We start from the raw sequence: 27,303 nt of genomic DNA on the forward strand, positions 1-27,303 counted from the left end.
TTAACCATGTATACGCTGGAAAGTCCCAGCGCGACGAGGCTTAGCAAAACCGTCAGTAGACGACTGAATGAAGCCGATTTCCATCAGATAGCGCATGCTCATTTTAACAGCCATGTGCCACTGCTCATGTTCACTCCCCTCGATCTCCATTTCTTCAGCAGACCGAACAAGGCCGAGGTTACCAAGGAAGTGCTGCACAGGCCATAGAGGATGCTTGTCGCCAATTTGGTTCATTGATTCCAAGGCTCGGTGAGTCCATTCATCTGAAGGAAGAGGCTCGCAAGGAGCTTCAAGCTCCTTGTTGATGAGGTCCCAGAAGACTGCGGCTGGCATACCACCATTGACACCGACGAAGGGCGCGATGCCTTCCTTTGTGTACAATTGGCTGAGCACAGATGATGCAACAGTAGTAACGTCAACGACAGAGAGCCAATGCTCTTCCGGCTCTGAAGGATAGGCGCGAAGGGATGCAGCGGTAGAAACAACACGCCACAGCATATCATCCACGTTAGCTACACCAGTCTCAGGCGATCCAATGATGCGGCCGGGTTTGAGAGTAGAAACACGGTTCTGATCAGCGGGGAGAGTATTGATAACCTCTTGAATAACGCCCTCGGAGACAAATTTGGTCTGAGTGTAACCAGTGGTATGACCGAGATACTGCGCGAGAAGAGTTCGATCCTGAGTAGGATCAGACTTGATACCACCGGAGACGAAGACAAACTTGGTAGAAGCAGAGGAGTTGACAGCAGCTTTGAGGAGATCGATAGTGGAGTCAACATTAGCAGCACGCATCTTGTCATAGTCGGCATTCCAGTTTACGATGGCACCGTTGTGGATGATGGCATCGACATTGTTGTTAGACTGTCCGGCTAGTCGTGCCCACTGCGCATCGCTGAGGCCCATTCGCTTCTTGCCCAAGTCACCACACCAGATCTCAATCTTACTCGTGTAATCTTCACGCCACCAGCCAGCAATCTTGGCAGTTTCGCGGATACGGTCTAGGCCGTGTTCGATAGACTTGGATCGCACGAGAGTAATGATTGAAGTAATGGCATCGTTGGAGATGAGTTGTCTGAGGATCTCTTGACCGAGGAAGCCTGTAGCACCAGTGAGGAAGATAACAGCTTGGTCAGGCAGCTCGGTTTTAGGATGGGTGGCAACATTGAGGGCACCAGTATCCAATACAGAGCGAGAGAGAGACGAAATTTCAGCATTGAAATCGATGCTGCTTAATTGCTCCTTTTCTTGTCCGGCGAGTTCATTGTCGACGTGCTTGGCCATATTTGCAATCGTGGTGTGCTTTGAGTTAAGGAGGGACATGCCAAGGGAAACACCATACTGGTTGAGGATAACCTTGGAAATGGTAACAATGCGAATAGAGTCACCACCGAGGCTATAAAAGTTATCGTCGACGCCAATGGTATCGTCAGGAAGGTCAAGTGTAGTGGCCCATTGGTGTCGAATCCAGAATTCAATATCACTCGAGCAGTCGCGGAATGGTAGACGTTGGACGGCGAGGTACTTCGAGAGATCGTCAGTCGTGTGATTGGCAATAGATGCGTGAAGGATCTTTTTATCCAATTTGCCAGCAGAATTGTGAGGCATGTGGTCAACAGGAACAAAGTATGTGGGGACCATATGGCTAGGCAGAGAGGAGCTGATGGTAGTGACGATATCAGAGAACATTTCACGAAGCTCGTCCGTAAGTTCTGTCAAGTGAGCCTCCATCGAAGCGCTCTCGGTCTCTTGCTTTGAGTTGAAGCATATAAAAGCGAGGAGAGAATCGCGGCCATCCTTTCGAGTGATGTCAACAACAGCATGTTCAATAGTTGTGTTGGAACGCTTGACATGGTACTCAATTTCTCCAAGTTCGATACGTTGGCCGCGAATCTTAACCTGAGCATCCTTTCGACCGATAAATTCGATGGAGCCATCTGCAAGGTAGCGAACTAAGTCGCCAGTCTTATAGAAGCGGCGCTCTCCCACATTGGCGTCAGGTGGCAACCATTTTACTTCTTCAATAAATGACTCTCTAGTCTTCTTTTCTTCGTTGATGTAGCCGCGGGCCAGGCACGAACCTTGTAACAATAACTCACCGACGCATCCGATTGGCATAAGCTGATCATGGTTATCGGGATTGACGATCCAAACACCATGAGTAAAGCTGCGGCCGATGTTGGTAAGTGGGATGGTGTTGGATGAAGAACATGTGTGATTGGTTGAAACAACACACGCCTCTGTTGGACCATATATATTGTGAAGGTCTACCTTGTCGACCCAAGTCTCGATGATATCTCTTGAAGGGGCTTCGCCTCCAATAAGGATGGTCTTCATTCCAGGAATCTGCTTTGGAGATAAAGTCTTGATAAAAGTAGGTGTCAGGAATGCATGATTGATGCGAGCCTCACGAATGAAAGCTGCAGTGTTGTGCATACGTTCATCCTCAGTTGGTATGCAAACAGTAGCACCTGCAATGAGCGAAGTGAAGATTTCAATGATGCAACCATCAAATACATAGTTAGAAAATTGAAGCAACCTTGAGTCCTCGTCGATTGCAAAGGCGTCACGTTGCCTAAGGAGCGCCGCAGATATGGAATGGTGCTCGATAATGATACCCTTTGGCTTACCGGTTGAACCGGAAGTAAACATAACATAGGCCGCATTATTGGGACCTGGCATTGTAAAATCCTGATCGATGGTATCGATGGCGGAAATAGAAGCAATCAAAGATGAAGAGAGCTCGACTGTGTTCTTGACCATGTCCTGACAGCCGGAGGCAGTCATCGGTGACACAATCATAAACTGGGCGCAAACTTCGTCAATCAAAGCCAAGCGACGGCTTGCTGGATGTGATGGATCAAGTGGAATAAAAACGCCACCTGCTTTGAGAATACCCAACATCACTACGATAGTCCACATAGATTTTTCAAAGCAGAATGGCACAATGGTCTCAGGTCGGACACCCAGACGACTGAGGTACACAGCAAGCTTAGTTGTCAGATGGTCAAGCTCGCCATAGGTCATGCTTCCTTCACTGCTGTAAAGGGCTTCGTGATCTGGTCTACGAGCTGCCTGTTCAGAGAAGAGATCGTGCAGAGTGGTGTTGGCAGAGTCATAAATTTCGTCATTCCACTCAAGCTGCTTTTGGAGGTCCCAGGATCCAGCCACGTCGATATTGCCGAGCATTGTCTCTTTTTGAGCAACAAGTTGGTTGGCGACATTGCTGAATTGCTCAGAGATAGATGAAGCTTGGAACTCTGTCACAACATTGGAATCGTAAATAAGTAACAACTCGAAATGGCTATCCATGATGATGATTTGAAGGACCAATGGATAGTTGGAAAAGTTTTGCAAAGAGCTCTCGGCGGAATACTCAGAACTGGCTGGCAATAAGATAACATCAGTACCAGCCACTTCGTTCTCGTCTGCAGTCTGCTGCTGAGCAGGTTGAATGCTAAGCAAGCTAGAAAAGTCGCATGCTTGCTTAGCCTCAGTGCTTAGAGTAGCGATGTTTTGGAGACCAAATTGCTCATACGCAACCATTTCTGAGGCTTGTATTTGCATCTCATGCAAGAACCGCGAGGTTGGTTGATCCTTGTCAAGACGGACGCGGACTGGCATAGTGGCAACCATAGGGCCAGGCATAGAGTCTAAACCAGGAACAGAGGCGTGACGGCCAGAGACTGTTGTACCGAAACATACATCATCAGTGCCACAGTATTGAGCTAGAACAATTGACCAGGTAGCTCGCATAATGGTGGCCTTGGTGATAGAGGTGTTTGTTAATCTTGGGAAGTTGACAGATTTTGATAATATTCGGGTCACATTGACGTCACTATCTGTAGCAGCTAGTTGCTGGTTGACGGCTGGGAATGAAGCCGGTTTGGCATCGTGAAGTTGCTGTTTCCAGTATTCTGCAGCATCATTTTGATCGATGTTCGTCGCGTATTTGACGAAGCGGGCGAAAGGCTGCAGAGGAGGCATCTCCGTGCCGAAGTAGGCGGCATAGAAAGTGGACATGATAAGTGGTTGTGTCCAGCCATCATACACAGAGTGGTGAATATGCCAGGTGAAATAGCTATTACCGCCATCCTCAATAAGAGCATAGCGGCAGAGACGAGAGCCATAGCCCATGTTGAAAACTTGGATTGCATTTTGCATATAAGACTGCAGCGATACATTCTCGGTAGGCTCCCACAAAGACTCCGAACTGCATTTGATAACGGCTTGGATAGTCTTAAGGCCAACAAGAACAATAGAAGTTCGGAGATTGGGGCAGATCTCGACAGTCTTGTCCCAAGCTGCCCTGAACTTCTCAATGTCGACGTGCTCAGGAATACGGTACACGTTCTGTGCTGTATAGGAGCCTGGCTGTTTGACAGATAAAGCCATGAGACCTTCCTGCAGTTTAGTGGTAGGGTAAGCATCTTCAATTGACTGAGTGGTAGAGAGGTTGCATTGCTGCTTGATTTCGCGAAGGATAGATTCACGCTCAGGAGGGTAAATCAAGCTGAAAGGCTGGGCCTCATACGTGTCGGTAACATAACCAAAACTGGCAGATGCGGCGACTGAAGACAGTCTGGGATCGGCGAAAATACTTGCCACAGTGATTTGGATACCATGCTCTTGAGCCAGGGTAACGAAATGAATGGCTGAGATAGAGTTGCCTCCGATTTGAAGGAAGCTATCATACTTGCCAATCTCTTCGGTGTGAATTTTAAGAATCTCGGCCCAGAGATCTCGCAGCTTGAATTCCATATCAGTTGTCGGCTCAGTCTTGTCTGCTTTGTTAGGAGCAAATGTGGCAAGCTCCTCAGATGATAGAGAACCTGCAAGAGCTTGTAGCTGCTTTCTATCAAGCTTCATAGATGTGATAAAAGGCATGCATTGGAGAGGGAGAATGATATTGGGAACCATGTAACCCGGGAGAGTGGCCTTCAGATTCTCTTTCAGACCACCAAGCGTTGATCTCATCGCATCATCAGAAACAAGTAGATTAAGGCGCAGGTCGTCAGTGACCCATTCCGCGCTCGCATCGCCAGCAAATGAGATGAAAGCAATCAGTGCATCACCAGCCTGCCTATGAAGAACATCAACAGCGACGTGGCGCACATTCTCAAGTGATTGGGTAATGGTGTACTCGATCTCACCAAGCTCAAGACGCTGGCCTCGTAGCTTGACTTGAGAGTCCTTTCGCCCGAGGTACTCCAATTCACCATCTGCGTTATAGCGGACAAGATCTCCGGTGAGGTAAAATCGCTTTGGCTCGTGCAGGAGAGAAGATGGAAGCGAACCAATTTCGCTGACGAATGACTCTTCTGTCCTTACTTTGTCATTGAGATAACCGCGAGCTAGAGCATGACCCTGAAGGACGAGTTCGCCAATACAGCCCATAGGCGTGAGTTTGTTATGATTATCTGGTTCTACAATCCAGCAGGCACCATTGAAACTAGACCCAATAATACGAGGAGATTCAGCACTGGACTTGAACTTATGTGTCGTGGCGTAGTTGCAGGCCTCAGCAGGTCCGTAACCGTTGAACAGAGTAATGCGGTCAACCCACATCTCCAGAATGCTCTTAGAAGCAGCCTCACCACCGAGAACAAGAGTCTTTAGGTGTGGCACCTTATCTGGCGTAAAAGTTCTTACAAAGGACGGCGTCAACATGGCTGTGTTAACCCTGGCTTTGTGCATAAAGTCGGGAGCGCATTGAAGGCGCTCATCATCACTAGGGATACAGATGGTTCCACCAAAGGCTAATGGCCCAAAAATCTCACCAAGACTACCATCGAAGATGTAATTGGAGAACTGGAAGACTCTCGACAACGGGGAAAGGTTATAAACCTTGCCATATCCAATGGTTGTAGAGCTGAAAGAGCCATGCTGCATGGCAACACCTTTTGGTTTACCCGTCGACCCAGAAGTGAACAAGACATATGCCGTGTTCCTCGGCCCAACCTTTGGTAGAACCTTTGGAGTAATAGAAGTGGCCAGTTTGCTTATTACGCTAGGTGACAACTCGACGACATGCTCAGCCATACCAGCGCATGAGGCGATAGCATTAGAAGACGCAATGAGCACGCGAGCATTAACTTCCCTGGCTAATGTTTCACGGCGACTGATTGGATGCGACGGATCAAGAGGTACAAAAGCGGCGCCTGCCTTGAGAATAGCCAGGATCGCGACCACAGCCCACATTGATTTCTCGAAGCAGAACGGTACTACTGTTTCTGGGCCAACATTTAACGAGCTCAGATATGTAGCAACAATGTCGGTCAAATGATCAAGTTCATCATAACTGAGGCTACCTTCTGAAGAATAAATAGCCTCGTGATGCGGGCTGTTAGAAGCATGCTCAGCGAATATGTCGTGAAGGCAAGTGTGGATGAAATCAGGCTTCTTGCTGTTCAGTTTCACAGCCTGTTGGAGATCCCAAGGCCCTGAAACACACACCTCACCCAGCATTTCGTCGCTCTGAGCAAGGAGTTGCTGGACAACATGGTCAAACTGATGCATGATAGCGCTTAGTTGAGCTTCGCTAAGGACATCGGAATCATAGATGAAAACCAAATTGACGAGGTCCTCCAAGAGGTGGCACTGGATCACTAGGGGATAGGAGAAATAGTTTTGCAGCATTTCTTCAGCTTTAATTTCGGGTGCAGCAGCAGGAATTACAAGAGCACTCTGATCGCCGGAGATTTTGCTGTCAGCGCTCATATGCTGGGCGGGCTGGATAGCCAAGAGAGATGTGAAATCACAAGCATCTTTCGCGTCGGAACCAAGTTTAGAAATATTTTGTATGCCAAATTGTTCATAATCAACCATGTCGGAAGCCTGTGATTGTACGTCCTGAAGGAATCGGTTGAGGGGTTTTTGCTTATCAAGGCGAATACGAACAGGAACGGTAGCAACGACAAGACCAGGCATAGATTCAAGGCCGGTTACATCAGCATGACGGCCAGAGACTGTGGTGCCAAAGCAGACATCATCGCTATCTGAGTAACGTGCAAGGACAATAGCCCAGGCAGCACGTAAAATAGAAGCCTTTGTGATAGACGTGTTTGTTGACTTGGGGAACTCGATGGTCTTATTCATGACACGAGTTTGAGAAACCCCAGGCTTGGCGCTGGGTGCCGGGAAGCTTGCGCGTTTAGCACCGTCAAGTTGTATTTTCCAATACTCGGAAGCGGCATTGTTATCAAGGTCCAGAGTATACTTGACAAATGCAGCATATGACTGTAGAGAGGGAGGCTCAAGGTCGTGATATGCTGCAGACAGCGTGCCCATAACCAACGGGAGAGACCAACCATCGAAGACGGTATGATGAATGCTGAAAGCGAAGTAATTACTAGCCCCTTCTTCAATGATCGCATAACGACACAGGCGCTGAGCATATCCCATTTCGAATTGGAGCGTGTTACGAGCATAAGTTCCAAGCGAAATATTAGAGGTATCATCCCAAGCAATATCATCCTTCAGTATAACTTGTATAGTAATACCATTTACAAGAATAATACGTGTGCGGAGATTGGCACAGCTCAGAACAGTATGCTCCCAAGCAGCACGGAATTTTGTGACGTCCACGTAGTCAGGAAGTTGATAGACATACTTGGCAATGTAAGATCCAGGCTGCTTGATTGCGAGGGCCATAAGTCCTTCCTGTAGCTTTGTGCAAGGATAGGCATCCTCAAGCAGTTCATCTCTAGAGAGGTGGCACTGCTCCTTTACAGCATCAGAGATGAGAGACTTATTGAGCGGCTCTCCAAGCAAGCTAAAAGGCGTGATGACTGTGGAAGTGGTAACGTGGCTAGATTTGTTTGCAGCTGCTAAGGCAAGCGCCGAAAGGCGAGGATCGTCAAAGATATCCTTAACCGCAATTGAGATACCAGCCTCACGAGCATTTGTAACCAGCTGGATTGCCGAAATAGAATCACCGCCAATTTGCAAGAAGCTGTCATCGCAACCGATTTGTTCTTTGGGCATGTGCAATACGGCCGACCAAAGCTCTTGCATGCGAATTTCCATTTCAGTCTCGGGTAAGCGCTTGACACCGTTGCGCAGGGAATAGGCAGCATAGTCATCTTCATTTAATTCAGAAACGAGCCTCTTTAGTTTATTTCTGTCAAGCTTTGTGGACGTGATGAAAGGCATGTAGCGACATGGAACGAAGAGCGAGGGTACCATGTAGCGAGGTAGCGTAACATTGAGCCGGCTGATCATCTTCGCAAGCTGTGTCTGAAGCTCTTCTGTTACAGATAGGAAGATATCTTCATCTGATTGAGAAATACTAGCAATGCGTGTTTCATCTGAGAAACAGAAGTATGCGATAAGTCTTGTGCCAGAATCGGTCGTGAAAACGTCAACGGCAACTTGACGAGCGCCTTCAAGGCCACTGCGGACATGATACTCAACTTCGCCAAGCTCCACACGAAGGCCGCGAATCTTGACTTGTGTATCCTTCCTGCTAGAGAATTCCAGTGTACCGTCGGTATTGTACGAAGCCAAATCGCCGGACTTGAAGAATCGCGACCAAGAGGGTTGATCTCGGTATGGTGCCCAGGCAGGTAGCTCATACATTGTGGTGGCTTTGGTTCGCTCGACATCGGCGAGATATTCCCGTAAGATTGTTGGGCCCTGGATGACAACTTCGCCTATTGTACCGATAGGGGCGAGCTTGTCGGGATTGGTCGGGTCCACGACCCAACAGAAGCCTCCTACGGGACGGCCAATTGTTAATGGCGACTCATCCACGGATTGGAACTCATGCAAAGAGCTGAATAGACAGGTCTCGGCAGGACCCCAACCGTTCCACAATCGAACTCTACCAAACCAGGTGGTAAGTATATCGCGGGGAACGGCTTCACCAGCTAATAACAAAAGGGTGACGGAGGGGATTTGATCTGGACTTAAGGTCCGCACAAAAGATGGTGTAAGCAAAAGGGTGTTGATTTCATGCTCAGCGATGAACTCTTTCAGACTATTCATCCGAGTATGCTCAGAAGGAATGAACATACACGCGCCCGAAATCAGCTGTAGTATACTTTCGCCAAGACACAGGTCAAATACATGCGAAGCAAATTGGAGCGTCCGGTTGTTCGAGCTTATACCCATTCTCTTCCTGATAGCAGTCTGGCTTGTTGCGAAACCACCATGAGTCATGACTAGACCTTTGGGCACACCCGTGGATCCAGAAGTAAACAGCACATAGGCAGCGTTGTGAGATGAGACTGGGATCTGAGGGTCAATTGCACCGAGTGAGCTGTTGATCTGCTCGTACAAGGCAGGAGAAACTTCAACTACTCGGTCGATAATACCGGAAATCAAATCTCGGGTATTATTGGATATAAGAGCCAACTTAGATTGAGTCTGCGAAGTAACCTGGCGGAGACGTTGCTCAGGATAAGATGGATCTAGAGGTGCCCATACAGCACCAGCCTTGTTGATAGCAAAGATAGCTACCCAGTACCAAACGGATTTTTCGAAGCAGACGTGGATAAGATCCTCAACTTGGACATTATAATCATTGATGAGATGGTGGGCTAGTTTATTGGCGGCTTCATTAAGCTGGCCATAAGTCAACTCCCCATCCCAGGCCCAGATGGCTGGTGAATCAGGAGCTTCCTTTGCACGCAATTCGATAAGATGATGGATACAAGTGTCCATAATCTCTGGGAACTCTGAATTAAACTCGGTGGCACGATGAAGATCCCAATCGGATGCAAAAACCAAGTCGCCTAATGTGCGGCCTTCGTCAGTGAATAGCTGCGAGGCCACATGCTCAAATTGATAGCACAATGCTTGCATAGACAATTCAGAGAGCACTGAAGAGTCATAGGTAATAACCAACTCAATTGAATCACTAAGGAGGTGGCCCTGGACAACAAGAGGATAAGAAAAGTAACCTTGCATTGCGTCTTCAGCTGAATTGCCCTCAATATTAGCAGGCAACAGCAGCGCAGATGATGTGGCTTCATTTTCATTAGGGGTGCTTTTGCCGCGTGAGTCCAAGTGTACTCGAGGCTGTACAACCAGTAAACTCGTGAAATCACACGCTTCCCTGAAGTCGGAGTTGATCTTTCCAATGTTTGACAAACCATATTGTTCGTATGGAACCATCTCGTGAGCTTGATTCTGGATAGCCTGGAGATACTTTCCAATAGTCTGTGTCTGGTCCAGACGCACACGCACAGGAACAGTTGCGACCACAGGACCAGGCATATCCATGAGACCCGACACTGAAGCTTGTCTGCCAGATATCGTCGTACCGAAAGTTATGTCATCGGTATCACAATAACGTGCGAGTAAAATAGCCCAAGTCGCGCGTATTATTGTGGCTTTAGTGATAGCGGCATTAGCTGAAGCAGGGACTTGGATTGTCCTGGCCGTGACTCGTGTGACTCCCTTTGACATGGAATTTGCCGTGACTGGAGGATAAGGTGCCTTGCTAGCACCTTGAAGCTGTTGAGTCCAGTAATTGACCGTATCTTGAGAATTAATAGCCTTCAGATACCAAATAAAACCTGAATAGGGCTTAAGTGCAGGCAACTCCAGGTTATGATAAATACTCTGAAAAGTTGACATTATAAGACGAACAGTCCAGCCATCGTGAACTGCGTGATGAACTGTCCAGAAGAAGTATCTGTCTCCATTGTCGTCATCAGCCAGGAAAATTTGAGAAAGACGAGAACCATAGGTCATCTCAGTCTTTTGAGCCGCCTTAATTGTGCTAAGGGCATCCTTGTGTTCTTGGGGCTGCCAAACAGAACCATCTCTGGTGATTATCTGTACGCACTTGCCGTCAAGCAGAACTATTCTAGTACGCATGGTAGTACACAGCGATACAGTACGTTCCCAGGCCGCCTTGAAGCTGGCAATGTCAACGTCTTGAGATATTCTGTAGGCATATCTTGCAATGTATGAGCCCGGCTGCTTTACCGAAAGAGCCATTAGACCTTCTTGGAATGAAGTTGCCGGGTAGGCATCTTCGACTTCTTCGTCAACTGCCAAGCCGCAAAGGCTTCGGACTTCATCGCTGACAGCAAGTTGGTGTACCATAGTATCAACAATGGAGAATGGAGTGGTATCAACGATAGACATCTGCTTGTCTTCTCCAGCCTCTCGAGATTTGCCAGCAACAGCAGATAGACGTGGATCATCAAATATTTCTTTAACAGAAAGTGATACACCGGACTCTCGGGCAGTACTAACCATGTTGATAGCGGTTATAGAATCGCCACCAAGACCCAAGAAGCTATCATCACGACCTATTGATTCAATTGGAATTCCAAGCAGCTCAGACCAGAGCTTCTGGAAGAAGACTTCCATCAGAGTTTCCGGTGACCGTTTCTTACCACCGAGGAGAGAATATTGGGCGATTTGCGTCCTATCTAATACCCCAGTGAACTTCTTCAGTTTATTACGGTCAAGCTTGGTTGAGGTAATGAAAGGCATATAACTGCAAGGGATAAACATGGTCGGAATCATATAACGAGGCAGTGAAATGCGGAGCTGTCCAACAACTGCTGCTAAACGAGACTGCAAATCTTCGTCAATTGGCAAGAATAAACCGTCAGAAGCATTATTGCTAATGCCTGCAGTTCGAGTCTCGTCGCTGAAACATAGATACGCGATGAGATTTGTACCATTTTCGCCCTGATATACGTCGACAGCGACTTGCCTAGCCGTAGGAAGTGCCTGTTGGATATGATACTGAACTTCTCCGAGCTCTACACGTAAACCACGAATCTTTATTTGAGTGTCTTTACGAGTTGCGAATCCAATAGTGCCATCCTGGTTGTAATAGCAAAGATCGCCCGACTTGTAGAATTTATTCCAATGTTCGGAATCAGGGCGAGGCGCCCAGCTGGGAAGATCATACACAATGGAAGACTGAGTCCGTTCAGGATCGGATAGATATTCGCGTAATAAGGTCGGACCTTGAATAACAACCTCTCCAATCGTTCCAGTCGGGGCTAGGCGATGAGGATCTGCTGGATCAACGACCCAGCAGAAACCACCGACTGGCTTACCAACTGTAAGAGGAGACTCGTTGACTGACTTCCATTCGTGGAGTGTTGAAAATACACAGGTCTCAGCAGGTCCCCATCCATTGATTAAACGAACCTTGCCAAACCAGGTAGCTAAGACGTCCCTCGGGACGGCCTCGCCGGCTAGTAGAACAAGCTCAAGCCCTGGAACTTCTGCTGGGTCAATTGTACGGATGAATGAAGGCGTAAGGAAGGTCCAATTGATCTCCATTTCTCGGATAAACTGGGTAAGGCTATTCATCCTAGTGTGCTCCGACGGTATGCATAGACAAGCGCCTGTTATTAAGGGTGCGACTATCTCTCCGATAGAAAGGTCGAATACAAAGGCAGCGAATTGCAACATGCGTACATCAGGTGTTAGACCAAGTCTTTTGACGATAGCTGTTTGAGATGTGCACACAGAGCCGTGCTGCATAACTAGGCCCTTCGGTATACCCGTTGATCCAGAGGTAAATAAAACATAGGCAGCATTATCTGAAGCCACAGTCGTTGCCGGGCCCCTTTGGCTGTTTTCCTCAATTTCGGATAGCAGTAGATCAAGTTCTGAGCTTACAGTAACCACAGACTCGACCAGATGAGACATCAAGTCTCTATTCGCAACCGAAGTTAGCGCAATCGTAGCACGCGTCTGAGACACGACTTGTTGAAGTCGCTGTTCCGGGTGAGTGGGATCAAGGGGCACCCAAGCAGCGCCAGCTTTATTTATAGCCAGGACAGAAACAAAGAACCAAGCTGACTTCTCAAAGCAGACGTGTATTAGGTCATCTGTTTTAATGTTATAATTGGCCGTAAGATAATTGGAGAGTCGGTTAGCAGCACGATTAAATTCAGAATATGTCAAGTCCATGTCCCAAGCTCTAATAGCCATTGCATTAGGACGAATTTTGGCTTGGTTCTCAATAAGCTGATGAACACAAGAGTCGATAATATCAGGGACTTCAGAATTGAATTTGAGACATTGTGCGATATCCCATTCGGAAGCGATAGAGATTGAGCCGAGGGCCGATTGAGGTTCAAGGACTAACTGCTCAACAACATGTTTGAATTGCTGAGAAAGGGCAAAAAGTTGCGCTTCCGGCAGAGCAACAGAGTCGTAAATTAGTACAAGATTGATGAAATTTTCATGCAAATGCGCTTGGATAACTAATGGATACGAGAAGTAGTTTTGCATGACTTCATCCTTGGTTTCAACCACAGATTCAGGAGTAGCGAGCAGAGTCTCTTCGTCCTCGCTATTGTAGATCAGAGTCTGCATTGGCTGAATAACAAGAAGTGATGAAAAATCGCAAGCATCCTTCGCGTCTGCACTCAATTTGCCGATATTCTGAAGGCCAAATTGCTCGTAAGGAAGCATTTTGCTAGCTTGGCCTTGAATGTCTTGAAGAAAGTCATCCACAGACTTCTGCTGATCTAGACGGACTCGAATTGGCACCGTTGCGATGACTGGCCCAGGCATATCCATCAATCCCGAAACAGGGGCTTGTCTACCAGAGATTGTCGTTCCGAAACAAACGTCATCTGTATCGCAGTAGCGTGCAAGGACCATGGCCCAGGCTGCGCGGAGGATAGTAGCTTTGGTGACGCCCACAGTAGTCTGAGGCAGATCAATTCTCGTTTCCATGAATCGCGTCACGTCGCTCTCGTCAGACGCCTCGAGCGAAGCAGTAGACGGGAACGTAGCCTTCTTGACATCGTGTAGCTCCCTCATCCAATACTCGCTAGCATCTTGAAAACTCATATCCATCGTATATTTGATGAATCTAGCATAGTTTTCGACCCTAGGCATTTCGAAGCCTCTATAGGCGCTGTGTAGCGCGCCAAGAATCATGGGCGTTGTCCAGCCGTCGAAGACAGCATGATGAATGCTCCACAAGAACTGGATATCCTGGCCCTCTTCCTCAATCAGTGCGTAACGACAAAGGCGAGAGCCATAGCTCATTTCTGTCTGTTTAGCAGCGTGTAGATACGACATTAATGTCATGCCAGTCGTATCCTCCCAGGCGATATCATTGCTGATCACAGTTTGAATTGCCATGCCGTGAACATTGACAATCCGAGTACGCAGATTAGCACAGAGTCTAATAGTTTGTTCCCAAGCGTTCTTGAATCGGGTTACATCGACGTAGGCAGGCAAGCGATAGTGGAATTTGGCAATGTATGAGCCCGGTTGCTTCACAGCTAAAGCCATCAAACCCTCTTGCAGCTTAGAGCAAGGGAACGCATCTTCGATTTCCATATCAGGTGATAGCTGAATGCCAAATGAGTCGCTACGAATCATGCTCTGCTGAGCCTCATCAATGAGGGTAAATGGCTCAATAATAGCAAGTTCTTCAATATCCTCACTTAGGCTAGTCGCTTTAGCCGCAATGGCAAGGAGTCGAGGATCACTGAATATATCGTCAACGCTGATGGAGATGCCGCTCTGACGGGCCTTGGCAACAAGACGAATAGCAGCGATAGAGTCACCGCCAATTCTCAAGAAATTATCGTCGCGGCCAATTGAGGTGGTAGGCATATTCAGAACAACTGCCCAAAGGTTTTGCAAGAGGTACTCCATTTGACTCTCTGGCTGCCTTTTATCGCCACTGATGAGAGCGTATTCTTCTAGCTGTTCTTTAGCTAGTGAAGCGGTAAGCTTTAATAAAAGCTTCCTATCGAGTTTACCAGAAGTAACGAGCGGCATGGCCTTGCAGGGAACAAACAAGGTGGGAACCATATATCCGGGCAAGACAACATTGAGATGACCTAGTAAACTAGTAATATTATCTTTAAGTTCGCCGGTTAATCGCAAGACAATATCATCGCTCGTCAGATAGCTAGTCATGCTAGCCGGAAGCGTATCATTATTGAAGCAGACAAATGATACAAGATTGACAGCAGCATCAGTCTCGAACACAGCCACAGCGACCTGTCGGACGCCAGCAAGATTTTGGCGGATACGATGCTCAACTTCGCCCAATTCCACACGCAAACCTCGAATCTTGACTTGCGTGTCTTTTCGGCTGTAGTATTGGATAGTTCCGTCCGGGTTATATCTTGCCAAATCACCAGTCTTATAGAACCTGTTATAGTAGCGAGAGTGGCGATGAGGAGCCCAATCAGGAAGACTAGTAACGATTGCTGAGGCAGTCTTGTCTTTGTCCGCAAGATATTCGCGAAGCAAGTTAGGCCCTTGAATAACAATTTCGCCAAAAGTGCCTGTTGGGGCTAGCTTTTGCGGATCTTCAGGGTCAACAATCCAGCAGTAGCCACCAAGTGGGCGTCCAATTGTCATATACGATTCGTTTGTAGACTTCCATTCATGTAAAGAGCCAAAGACACACGATTCAGTAGGACCCCAGGCATTAAACAGACGAAGTTTACCAAACCAAAGCTCGAAAACATCCTGGCTGACAGCCTCACCGCCGAGGATCAAGACCTCCAAGGAAGGGACTTCGTGCGGATCTATGGTGCGCGCCAAAGAAGGAGTTATCAGTGCCCATGTGACATTTTCATCGCATATGTAGCTTGCTAGTGAATTCATTTGCATCTCCCAAGACGGAATACAGACACAGGAGCCTGAAATAAGCGGAGCGTATATTTCGGCAATGCTTGCGTCAAACACAAATGAGGAAAATTGAAGCATTCGAACACCAGGAGCATGACCGAGTCTCCTGCTGTAGGATGTTTGACTGCTACAGAGAGCTCCGTGCTCTATAACAACGCCCTTGGGAACACCAGTTGATCCAGAAGTAAAAAGTATATAAGCCACATCTTGGGGCGTAACATTGGTAAACGGCTTACTGTCGTTATATTGCTCTGCCAAAGCATCGACAAACTCTTCTGTCACCTCCAAAACGCTGGCTACTAGACCAACACATTTATCAAAATTTGCTGTGGAAGCGAGAGCTAATTTTGATCCTGCTTGGCCAACAATTTGCTGGTGGCGTTCAGCAGGATGTGACGGGTCAAGAGGAATCCAAGCAGCTCCGGCTTTGTTGATTGCCAAAATCGAGATCACATACCAAGCCGACTTCTCGAAACATACATGAACAAAGTCGCCAAGTCTTACGCCCATGGATTGAATGAGATGATTTGCTAATCTATTTGCAGAACGATCCAATTCGGCGTAAGTAAATTTAGCATCCCAAGCGCTTATAGCTTCAACGTTGGGATTAATGAGGGCTTGTTGCTCAATCAAATTGTGGATGCAGCCATCGATAACAGCGGGTTCGTCATGGTTTGCGGCACGTGAGAACTCCAAGTCCCATTCGCTTGCCACTGAAATGCTGGATAGAGAGCTATTACCCTGTCTAAGGAGTTGACAAACCACATGTTCGAATTGGTGAGACAGGCCAATGAGCTGGTGTTCAGCAATAATGTCACAATCGTAGACAAGGACAAAATTGACGCTGTCATCGAGCAAATTGCATTGCAGAACCAAGGGATAATTGAAATAGTTGTCGAGCATCTCAGCAGTTTGAATGTCCTCAGCTACAGCAGCAGTGAGAATGGCCTCTCCCTCCTCGCTGCCAGTGGATGTAATATGCTGGACTGGCTGCACGACTAACAAGCTAGTAAAGTTGCACGCCTCCTTAGCTTGGGCATTCAGTTTGGATATGTTTTGGATGCCGAATTGCTCGTAAGCAACCATCTCTGAGGCTTGTGACTGGATACTTTGCAAGAAGCTATCTAGAGATTGCTCCTGGTTGAGCTTAACGCGAACGGGAACAGTCGCAAGGACAAGACCAGGCATCCGCTCTATTCCAGGAACGGGGGCATGACGGCCAGAAACAGTAGTTCCAAAGCAAATATCATCGGAATCGTTATATCGTGCGAGCACAATGGCCCAAGCGGCTCGGAGGACGGATGCTTTTGTGATTGACGTGTCAGTAGAGCGTGGAAAGTGGATCGTCTTGTGCATCACGCGAGTCGAATTTTCCGACTTTTGGCTCTGGATTGTTTCACTTCCAGGAGGGAATATGGCTTTCTTGGCGCCAGAAAGCTGTTCAGTCCAGTATTCGCTGGCGGCACTATAATCCATATCCATCACATACTTCACAAAGCCGGCATATGGGAGGAGCGAGGGAACATCAGTGCCACGGTAGAACGCGTAAAGCGTACTCATTATCAACGGCAAAGTCCATCCGTCGAAGATGGTGTGGTGGATATTCCAAGCAAAATATTTTTCTCCGTCCTGTTGAATGATAGCATATCGGCAGAGAGGCGAACCGTAACCCACTTGGGAATTTTCTGCGGACATGATGAATGAGCGGAGATCGGAAGATGTATGCCACTCAACAGAGTCTTTAATGACGGCCTGGTAAGCAGAGCCATCAACAAGGACAAATCGCGTCCTGAGTGCTGCACAAGCTTCAACAGTCTGATCCCAGGCATGCTTGAAGCGCTCGATATCGACACCAGCAGTAAGGCGGTATAGATGCTTCGCAACATATGATCCAGGCTGCTTGACTGCTAAAACCATCAGACCTTCCTGTAATCGAGTGCAAGGATAGACATCTTCGATAATGGCGGTGGAGGAAAGATCAGTGCACTGAGATCGCACTTCAGCAAAGACGGCATCCATGACAGAAGCAGGGATGATGCTGAAAGGCTTAGTCTCGTATACAGGTAGGATTTCATCAGTGTTAGCAGCTGCAGCCATGTGCGATAAGCGAGGATCGTTAAAGATGGTAGCCACTGTAAGTGCAATATTGTTTTGCTGTGCTAAGGAGACGAGCTTAATAGCGCTGATTGAGTCTCCTCCAATGCGGAGAAAGCTATCATTCTTGCCAATAGACTCAGCATCAATTTGCAACACCTGGGCCCAGAGTTCTCTAAGCTTGAATTCCAGAGGAGTGCTTGGTGGTTCACTCTTGCCAACAACAGGCGCGAATCGCAAGCGGTCGTGTGTTGATAAGTTATGGGCGTGAGCGAGCAGAGCATTGCGGTTGATTTTGCCATTAACCGTCTGTTCAGGTTTACCCTCAAACAGCAGATAAGATGATGGAATCATATATGAGGGCAATACCATTCCGAGAGATGAGTCAATGTCAGAAATTGTGGAACGAGCATCATCTGTAACGGTTTCCACCAAATGGAGAGTTGACTGAGCGGCTACTTCGCCTTCCGTGTACCATAAGAAAGCGAACAAATTGTCATGCTCTTGTTCATCCTTGACAACAGCCACGATAGCATCCATATTCTTTGGCAGGAATTCGTGGATACGTGACTCGATTTCGCCAAGTTCGACACGCTGACCATGCAGCTTGACTTGGGTATCTTTACGGCCAATAAATTCGAAAGTACCATCAGCGTTGCGTCGAACTAAATCGCCAGTCCTGTAAACTCTCTTCTTACTGTCCCCTGGAAGCCAGTCGACATTCTCCATCCAGTTGGACGCAACTTCAGCGGTGACGTTTAGGTACCCTCGAGCAAGCATTGGACCTTCTATAAGAAGTTCACCGATACATCCTACAGGGACAAGTCTCTTATAATCGGTAGGTTCAACTACCCAGAAGGCTGAAGAAATTGGCCTTCCAAGGTTAGTCGACCGGCCAATCTTACCAACAGCGGGATTCCAAGCACAGATAGAAGCTTCCGCAGGGCCGTATAAGCCATGCACTTCGGTGTGACTGATCCAGCGGTCTACACATCTCTTACTAATAGCCTCGCCACCCAAACAGAGAACCTTAAGATCAGGCACGTCAGCTGGTGAGAGAAGATCCGCCACCGTAGGCGTAAGGAATACCCAGTTGGCCTTTGTTGCATTGATAGCCCCTGCAAGGTCATTAAGACGAGCATGGTCCGACGGAATGCAAACAGTTGCACCACGCATAAGAGAAACGAGGCAGTCGAGTACGCCAACATCGAATGTATAGGCAGAGAACTGGAATACACGCGTGCCAGATCCAATGTTGAGGTCGCTACCATAAGCATTTCCAGAAGAGCACAAATTGTTGTGCTGGATGACCATTCCTTTGGGCTTTCCAGTTGATCCCGATGTAAATAACACAACGCTTGCATCATCTGGCTGTACCACACATTTGATATCGCCCACAGGATCGGATAGCTCAATTAACAGAGCCTCATCGACAGCAAGTACCTCGATACCAATATCACGCAAAGTGTCTTGGCATGATGGGCTGGCAACAGCTAAAGATGACTTGGTATCTTCAATGATGCCGCGAAGGCGAGCAACAGGTGCATTAGGGTCAAGAGGAACAAAGGCACCACCAGCCATTTCAATAGCAACCATTGTAACAACTGCCCACGTAGACTTAGGGAAGCATAGCGGGATAAGAGATTCAGGTCCAACGCCGAGCGCCTGAAGCCTCCACGCCAGACGAGATGCAAATACGCCCAGTTCCGCGTAGGTAAGGTTGCCATCCCAAGAAGCGACGGCGGGATCGTTGGGTTGAGTCTTAATGCGCTCTTGTATAGGCCAATGTGTGCATGACTCCGTAGAAGGCTTAAGTTGAGTGGATGCAAGAGCATGTTGAACGTCCCAATCTCCAACTAAATTAATACTTTCAAGTGTATCATCAGTCGCACCTAAAAGTTGCTGTACAACATTATCAAGATGATTCGAGAGTGCAGATACTTGAGCCTCAGTCAAGACGTTGGGGTTAAAGAAAAAGCGCTGCAAAATATGGTCCTCAAAGGTGTTGCTGATAATGACAAGAGGATAATTGAAATAATTTTGCATGGCATCGTCTGTGCGGCTCTGTTCTTCGTCGCCATAGACTAAGATGTTAGTTTCAGCGTCTTGTTCCGAGACGGTGGTTGCAGGTGGCTGAATAACGAGCAGGCTCGAGAAGTCACAGACGTCTCTAGCATCCCGGCTTAGCTTAGAAATATTCTGAAGGCCAAACTGTTCATAAGGAACCATTTCATGTGCTTGGTTTTGAATTTGAGCGAGGAATTGGGACTTGGTGGTCGCGCGATCCAAGTGAACTCGAACAGGAACAGTTGCAATCATAGGACCTGGCATAGTCTCTAAACCAGCAACTGGGGCATGACGACCTGACACAGTAGTACCAAAGCTCACATCATCAGTGTCACAGTATCGCGCTAGAACAATCGCCCAAGCAGCCCTTAAAGTAGAAGCCACTGTGATGGTGCTCCGCTTAGACTGTCTCAAACTGATAGTGAACTGGGACACTTGCGTTGACGACGATGAACTAGTTTGGCGGGCTGGGAAAGCAGCCCTCTTAGAACCAGACAGTTGCTCTCTCCAGAAATCTGCTGCAGCCGTATTATCTAGCTCCATATTGTATTTGATAAAGCCAGAATAAGGCCTTAAAGCTGCAACCTCCCCGCCGAAATAAACTGTATATAGGGTAGTCACCAAAATGCGCAACACCCAGCCATCATATATCGAGTGGTGGGCTGACCACACAAAATATTTGGTATCGTTTTCCTCAATTATTCCGTACCAGCAGAGAGGAGTTCCATAGCCCATCTCTAAGTCGCGAACACTGTTGGTGATTGTGGTAAGTGTATCATTTTCTAGCGATTGCCATTGATTGTCTTCTTCAAGGAGCAGCTGGATTGGTGTCCCGTTCAGCAGGACAATTCGCGTCCGCATATTACCACAAAGCTTAATAGTGCGATTCCATGCCGATTTCAATCGATCTACATCGACGAACTTGGCAAGTTTATAAACGTACTTGGCGACATACGAGCCCGGCTGCTTCACAGTCAAGGCCATTAAACCCTCCTGTAGTGAAGTACAAGGATAAGCGTCTTCAATCATTTGGTCATGAGTAAGACTACAAGATTGGCGAACTTCGCCACCAAGCACCAGGGCGCGAGTTTGCTCGTCCAAAAGACTGAAGGGGGCAACAGGCGCTTCTTGCTCGTGGTTTTCTTCTAAAATAGCCGCCTTAGATGCAACAGCAATTAGACGAGAATCGTCGAAGATATCCTTGATGATAAGAGAGATACCCTCTCCACGAGCCTTTGACACCAAGTAGATCGCAGTAATAGAATCACCGCCAATCTGGAGGAAGCTATCGTCACGACCAATGGATTCAATGGGAAGATTCAGAATCGTGCTCCAGATAGCCTGGAGACGAGTTTCCATCTCAGTCTCGGGGACCCGTTTCTTACTGTTGATTAGCGAATAATACATCAGGTCATCCCTGTCAAGAGAAGCTGTCAATGCCTTCAGTGTCTTCCTATCCAATTTCGTGGAAGTAATGGTAGGCATAAATTTGCAGGGAATAAACATAGTAGGGATCATATAGCGCGGAAGAGTCACGCCAAGCTCGCCGACCATGGCGGTAATACGAGTCTGAGTATCAACATCAAGAGGGAGATAGATGTCGCTGATTTTGAGATCTGACGAGACAGGGCGAGATTCATCGTTAAAGCAGACGTATGAAACCAGATTTGTTCCGGTTTCTGATTTCAAAACATCAACAACAACCTGCTTGACACCTTCGAGTGATTCGCGAATATGGTGTTCAACTTCGCCTAATTCCACACGAAGACCGCGGATTTTGACTTGAGTATCTTTACGGCTGTAAAACTCAAGCGTACCGTCGGGATTATAGAAGCACAAGTCGCCCGACTTGTAAAAACGGCTCCAGGATTGAGAGTGAGAGTCTTTCTTCGGTGCCCATGGTGGCAGTGAGGTAATAATAGCCTCTTTACTCCTCTGCGGATCAGCGAGGTATTCGCGGAGCAGTGTTGGGCCTTGTAGAACGACTTCACCCAAGCAGCCAATTGGTGTCAGCTTACTCGAGTCTTCGGCATCAACGATCCAACAGCACCCTCCGACGGGTCTTCCGATTGTCAAAGGAGACTCATCAGCAGAAGACCACTCGTGTAAAGTGGAGAACACACAAGTTTCAGCAGGGCCCCAGCCATTGATTAACCGTACCTTACCGAACCATGCGTCAAGGATATCTCTTCCCACAGCCTCGCCGGCTAGAAGCAAAAGCTTGAGGCTAGGTACGTCTTCAGGCCTCAACGTTCGAACGAAAGAAGGCGTTAAGAACGCCCAATTAATGTTCATATTCATGATGAAGTCTTTTAGACCATTCATTCTTATCTCTTCCGATGGCATACATACGCAGGCTCCGTTGATTAAAGGAGCGACGATTTCACCAATAGAAAGATCAAAGACGTAGGCAGCAAATTGAAGAATTCTGACGTCTGGGGTCAGGCGAAGCCTCTTGGCGATAGCAGTTTGACTCGTGCAGACAGCGTTGTGCTGCATAACGAGACCCTTTGGTGTTCCCGTGCTGCCCGAAGTAAAGAGAACATAGGCAGCGCTGTTTGGCGACACGTTGATGGCGGGGTTGCCCAGACCATTGTGAATCACGGAAATTTCATCAATGAGACTGGGGGAGACTTCAATGACGTGATCAACCAGTTTACTGCAGAGAGCAGCGTTGGCAGGTGATGCAAGAGCTAATTTGGCCAGAGTCTGGCCCACAACCTGCCGCAGGCGTTGTTCAGGGTGAGATGGATCAAGCGGTACCCAAGCAGCGCCAACCTTGTTAATTGCGATTATGGAAACGAAGAACCAGATCGACTTCTCAAAGCAAACGTGGATTAGATCATTAGTCTTGACGCCTGCCTTAAGTATATAATGGGCTAATCCATTAGCAGCGTCGTTGAGTTGGTTGTAGCTCATCTGGCCATCCCAGGCGCAGATAGCTGGTGCTTCTGGTCTGATGCCTGCTTGTTTCTCGATAAGATTGTGAATACAGGTATCTAGGATTTCTGGATCTTCAACATTCCATCTCTTTGCTTGCTCAAGATCCCATTCACCGGAAATGGTGACAGAGCTAAGAGCATCATTAGACTCATGAACTAGCTGGTTTGCAACAACATCAAATTGATGAGATAGAGCCTTCATTTGGACTTCCGATAGGACTGTAGAGTCATAGGTAAGAAGAAGCTCAATAGAATTGTCAAAAATATGTCCCTGTATCACGAGAGGGTATGTGAAATAGTTCTGCATTAGTTGTTCGCCGCTTCTTGCTTCAATCGCTGGCGTTAGGAGAGGATCAGAAGATTCCTTGCCTGTAATCGAATCCAAGTGAGTTCGAGGTTGTATAACAAGGAGCGAAGAGAATTCGCAAGCATCTCTCGCATCTGCGCTCAACTTAATGATGTTTTGAAGACCGAATTGCTCAAAAGCAATCATTTCGGTTGCTTGAGCCTGAATATTACCAAGGAAGTGGGAAACTGATTGACCAGCATCAAGGCGAACACGAATTGGGACTGTTGCTACAACTGGGCCTGGCATTTCCGTAAGACCGGTCACAGGAGCTTGACGGCCAGAGACAGTAGTTGCGAATGTGACATCGTCGGAATCACAATAGCGAGCAAGAAGAATTGCCCAAGTAGCACGAAGAATAGTAGCCTTTGTGGTAACAGTCTTGACGGATGGAGGGAAAGATATAGTTTTGTTCATCATACGAGTGATGCCAGTATGGGATTCAATGCGAGGCATTGGAGGATAGGTAGCTCGCTTAGCATTTCGCATTTGCTCGCGCCAGAAGTTGCTGGCCTCTTCTGTATTGATATTAAGCGTGTAGCGGATAAAGGAAGAGTAGGGCAGAAGTCGAGGAAGCTCTTGGCCCAAGTATACGCTGTAGAGAGTGTTCATGATGATTCGAATTGTCCAGCCATCATGAACAGCATGGTGCGACGCCCAGATGAAATAATTGCCAGAGTCAGCATCCTCAACTAACGCATAACGGTTGAGACGAGAACCGTAAGTCATCTCAGAACGAGTCACATCGATGGCACCCTGTAGATCTGTTGGATATGTGACATCCCACTCAGCCGGCCCATCGATCAATAGCTGAACGCAAGTACCATCAAGGATGATAATGCGGCTTCGAAGATTAGCGCAAAGTTGAAGAGTTCGCTCCCAAGCAGCTTTGAACCGTACGAGATCTACGCTACTCGACAACTTAAACACGTATTGCGCGACGTAAGAACCGCGTTGTTTGACAGACAGAGCCATCAGTCCTTCTTGTAATTTTGAACAAGGATAGGCATCTTCGACAGTTTGACCGGAGGATAATGCTATCTGGGATCGTATGTCATCACTGTGAACAGTAGCACAGAGATGATCAGATAGTAAACTGAATGGAATGATAGACATATCTTCGTCAATAGCGTCAAGGGTGTGAACTTTGGAAGCAACTGCAGATAGACGAGGGTCGTCAAAAATTTCCTTTACAGTGATGGAAAACCCAGCCTCGCGACACGCAGTGACGAGATGGATGGCGATAATTGAGTCGCCTCCTAGTCCAAGGAAGCTATCATCGCGGCCAATAGAGTCGGTCGGAATGGATAATATTGCTGACCAGATCTTTTGTAGCTGAAATTCCATAGGAGTCACGGGTATACGCTTGCTGACGCCATGTAGCGAGAACTTGTTTAGTTCGGATTGGCTTAGAGCTGCCGCGTGTCTTTTAAGCTCCTTTCGGTCAAGTTTGAGAGATGTGATGCTGGGCATGTAACTGCATGGGATGTAGAATGTAGGAATCATGTAACGTGGCAAAGCCACGTTTAATTCACCTACAGCCTCAACAAGTGTCTCTTGAAACTCAGCATCGAAGGGGGCGAATGGGCCATTGACATCGGCTTCATGAAGTCGTCTCATCTTGTCGTTGAAACATAGATATGCTATCAGGTTAGAGCCGTTGTCCGTTGTTATAACGTCTACAACAATCTGGCGGATTGCTTTAAACGAGGTTTGAACGTGATACTCAATCTCACCAAGCTCGACACGAAGACCACGAATCTTAACCTGCGTATCCTTGCGGGAAGAAAACTCGATCATACCGTTGGTGTTATAAAAGCATAAATCACCGGTCTTATAAAATCGGTTCCAGTTGAATTTGTCCGGACGGGGTGCCCATTCTAGTAAATTATTCGTAACTGTTTCCTGTGTCTTTTTAGGGTCACCAAGATACTCGCGAAGTAAAGTTGGTCCTTGGATCACTACCTCGCCAAGAGTCCCGATTGGTGCAAGACACTGGGGGTTATTCGGATCGACAATCCAGCAGAAACCACCGACAGGGCGGCCGATGGTTAAAGGTGACTCATCAACAGATTCAAATTCATGAATGCTGCTGGCGATAACCGTTTCTGCAGGGCCCCAACCATTGAGGAAACGAACGCGACCAACCCAGGTCTCGAAGACATCTCGTGGCAAAGCCTCGCCTGCTACAAAAACCAATTCCACGCTCGGAACGTTGCTTGGATGAATAGTGCGCAAGAAGGATGGTGTTAGATAGAGACAGTTGATGTTCATATCGCGGATAAAATCGACTAGGCTATTCATGCGTACGTGCTCGGAGGGCACACATATACAAGCCCCTTGAAGTAATGACAGGATAATCTCCATAACAGAAAAATCGAATACGTAGGCGGCAAATTGCAGAATCCGCGCGTTTAAGCCATGGCGGACTCTCTTAGCAATTGCGTTTATATTTGTGCATAAAGCACCGTGCTCTATCATGAAGCCTTTAGGCGTGCCAGTTGAACCCGAGGTGAAGAGAACATACGACACAGCTCGAGAAGAGATATTGACTTCGGGACTATTGAATCCGTCTTCTCTCTGGAGCATAACTTCAAGATCCGAAGTTACCTCCAAAACGTTATCAACTAAGCCTGAGCAGAGAGCCACGTTCTCTGGTGAGACTAAGGCTAGGGTAGCCTTGGTTTGGTTGACAATTGATCGTAATCGTTGCAGTGGATGTGAAGGATCTAATGGGACCCAAGTTGCACCCGCCTTGTTTATTGCAATTATCGAGATTGGGTACCATGCTGATTTGTCAAAGCAAAGATGAACAAAATCGTGAGGCTTGACGCCGTAGACATTGATGAGATAATGAGCCAGCCTGTTGGCTGCTCTATTAAGCTCACTATAGGTAAAATTACCATCCCAGGCAGCAATAGCCGGAGCCTGTGGACTCAAGTTGACCTGTTTCTCAAACAATTCATGCATGCAGGCGTCAATGACTTCCGGTATCTCAGAATTAATTTCCATGGCCTTCTGGACATCATATGGTGAAGAGACTGAGACTGTTTCTAGAGTAACAGACTTATTGGTAGTTAGTTGCGTCATTACATGACTGAAGTGGTGAGACAATGCAACTAATTGAGCTTCAGGAATGATGTTCGCGTCATAAATGAGCGCAAAGTCTACATGATCATCATATAAATGACCTTGGATCATAAGGGGATAAGAGAAGTAGTTCTGGAGGGCATCATCCCCACTAATGCCAGCGTCAATGAAGATGTTATCATCGTTGTTGATGCCACCAAGATGTTGCATAGGTTGGACGACCAGAAGGCTGCTGAAGTTGCACGCATCGCGCGCATCATCGCTCAATTTAGCGATGTTTTGAAGACCATACTGTTCAAAGGCGATCATTTCCACAGCCTGCTTTTGAATCCCTGCGAGGAAATCAGAGACGAGCTGCTGGCGGTTAATACGTACACGGACTGGCACAGTAGCAATTATAGGGCCAACCATTTCTAAAATATCCGGGATAGGCGCCTGTCGACCGGAGATAGTAGTACCAAACGTCACATCGTCTGAATCACAGTATCTAGCAAGAACGATAGCCCAAGTTGCTCGGATTACCGTAGCCATTGTGATTGTTGAGTTCTTCATGCTTGAGGGGAGCTCAATAGACGTTTGCAGCACTTTAGTAGCAGCATGTTTAGCATGAGAAACATCGCTTGATGGCGGGAATATCGCTTTTCGGGCGTTGTGAAGCTGATCTTTCCAATAGTTGACCAAAGTATCCTCTTCGAGTTGAAGGGTGTATTGGATAAATCGAGCATATGGCGGGAGAGGCGGAACGTCGATACCCCTGTAGACCTTGAATAGCGTATTCAGGACATTCTGTGTTGACAGACCATCGAAAACAGCATGATGCATATGCCATATGAAGTGTGTATTGTTGCTATCTTGAATAAGTGCATACTGGCAAAGCCGTGTACCATATCCCATCTCAAGAGATTGAGATTGCACGAGACATGATTGTAGATCGCCGTCGGTCTTATCCCAGGTAATATCGCCGTTAATGACAACTTGGATGGAATGCCCGTTATTTTGGATGATCCGGGTTCGTAAGGCTCCAGCTATCTCAACTGTGCGCTCCCAGGATACCTTGAATTTATTAACGTCAACATGTTCGGAAAGTTTGTAGACATATTTGGCGATGTAAGAACCAGGTTGCTTTACAGCGAGAGCCATGAGGCCTTCTTGCAGCTTGCTGCAAGG

General features: G+C 47.4%; 1 protein-coding gene across 1 annotated transcript in view; it reads right to left on the minus strand.

Annotated features, from left to right (window-relative positions):
• The window catches only part of M431DRAFT_96073 (hypothetical protein), a gene marked incomplete at both ends in the record, with an annotated part of 62,707 nt that continues 35,404 nt past the window's right edge, over positions 1–27,303 (minus strand). The window contains one exon of the mRNA XM_024924782.1: positions 1–27,303. This exon is cut by the window's right edge and continues 34,933 nt beyond it. Coding sequence (XP_024769971.1) covers positions 1–27,303 — 27,303 coding nt within the window.

Source organism: Trichoderma harzianum (assembly GCF_003025095.1).
Source record: "Trichoderma harzianum CBS 226.95 unplaced genomic scaffold M431scaffold_15, whole genome shotgun sequence".
NCBI classification, from domain to species: domain Eukaryota; kingdom Fungi; phylum Ascomycota; class Sordariomycetes; order Hypocreales; family Hypocreaceae; genus Trichoderma; species Trichoderma harzianum.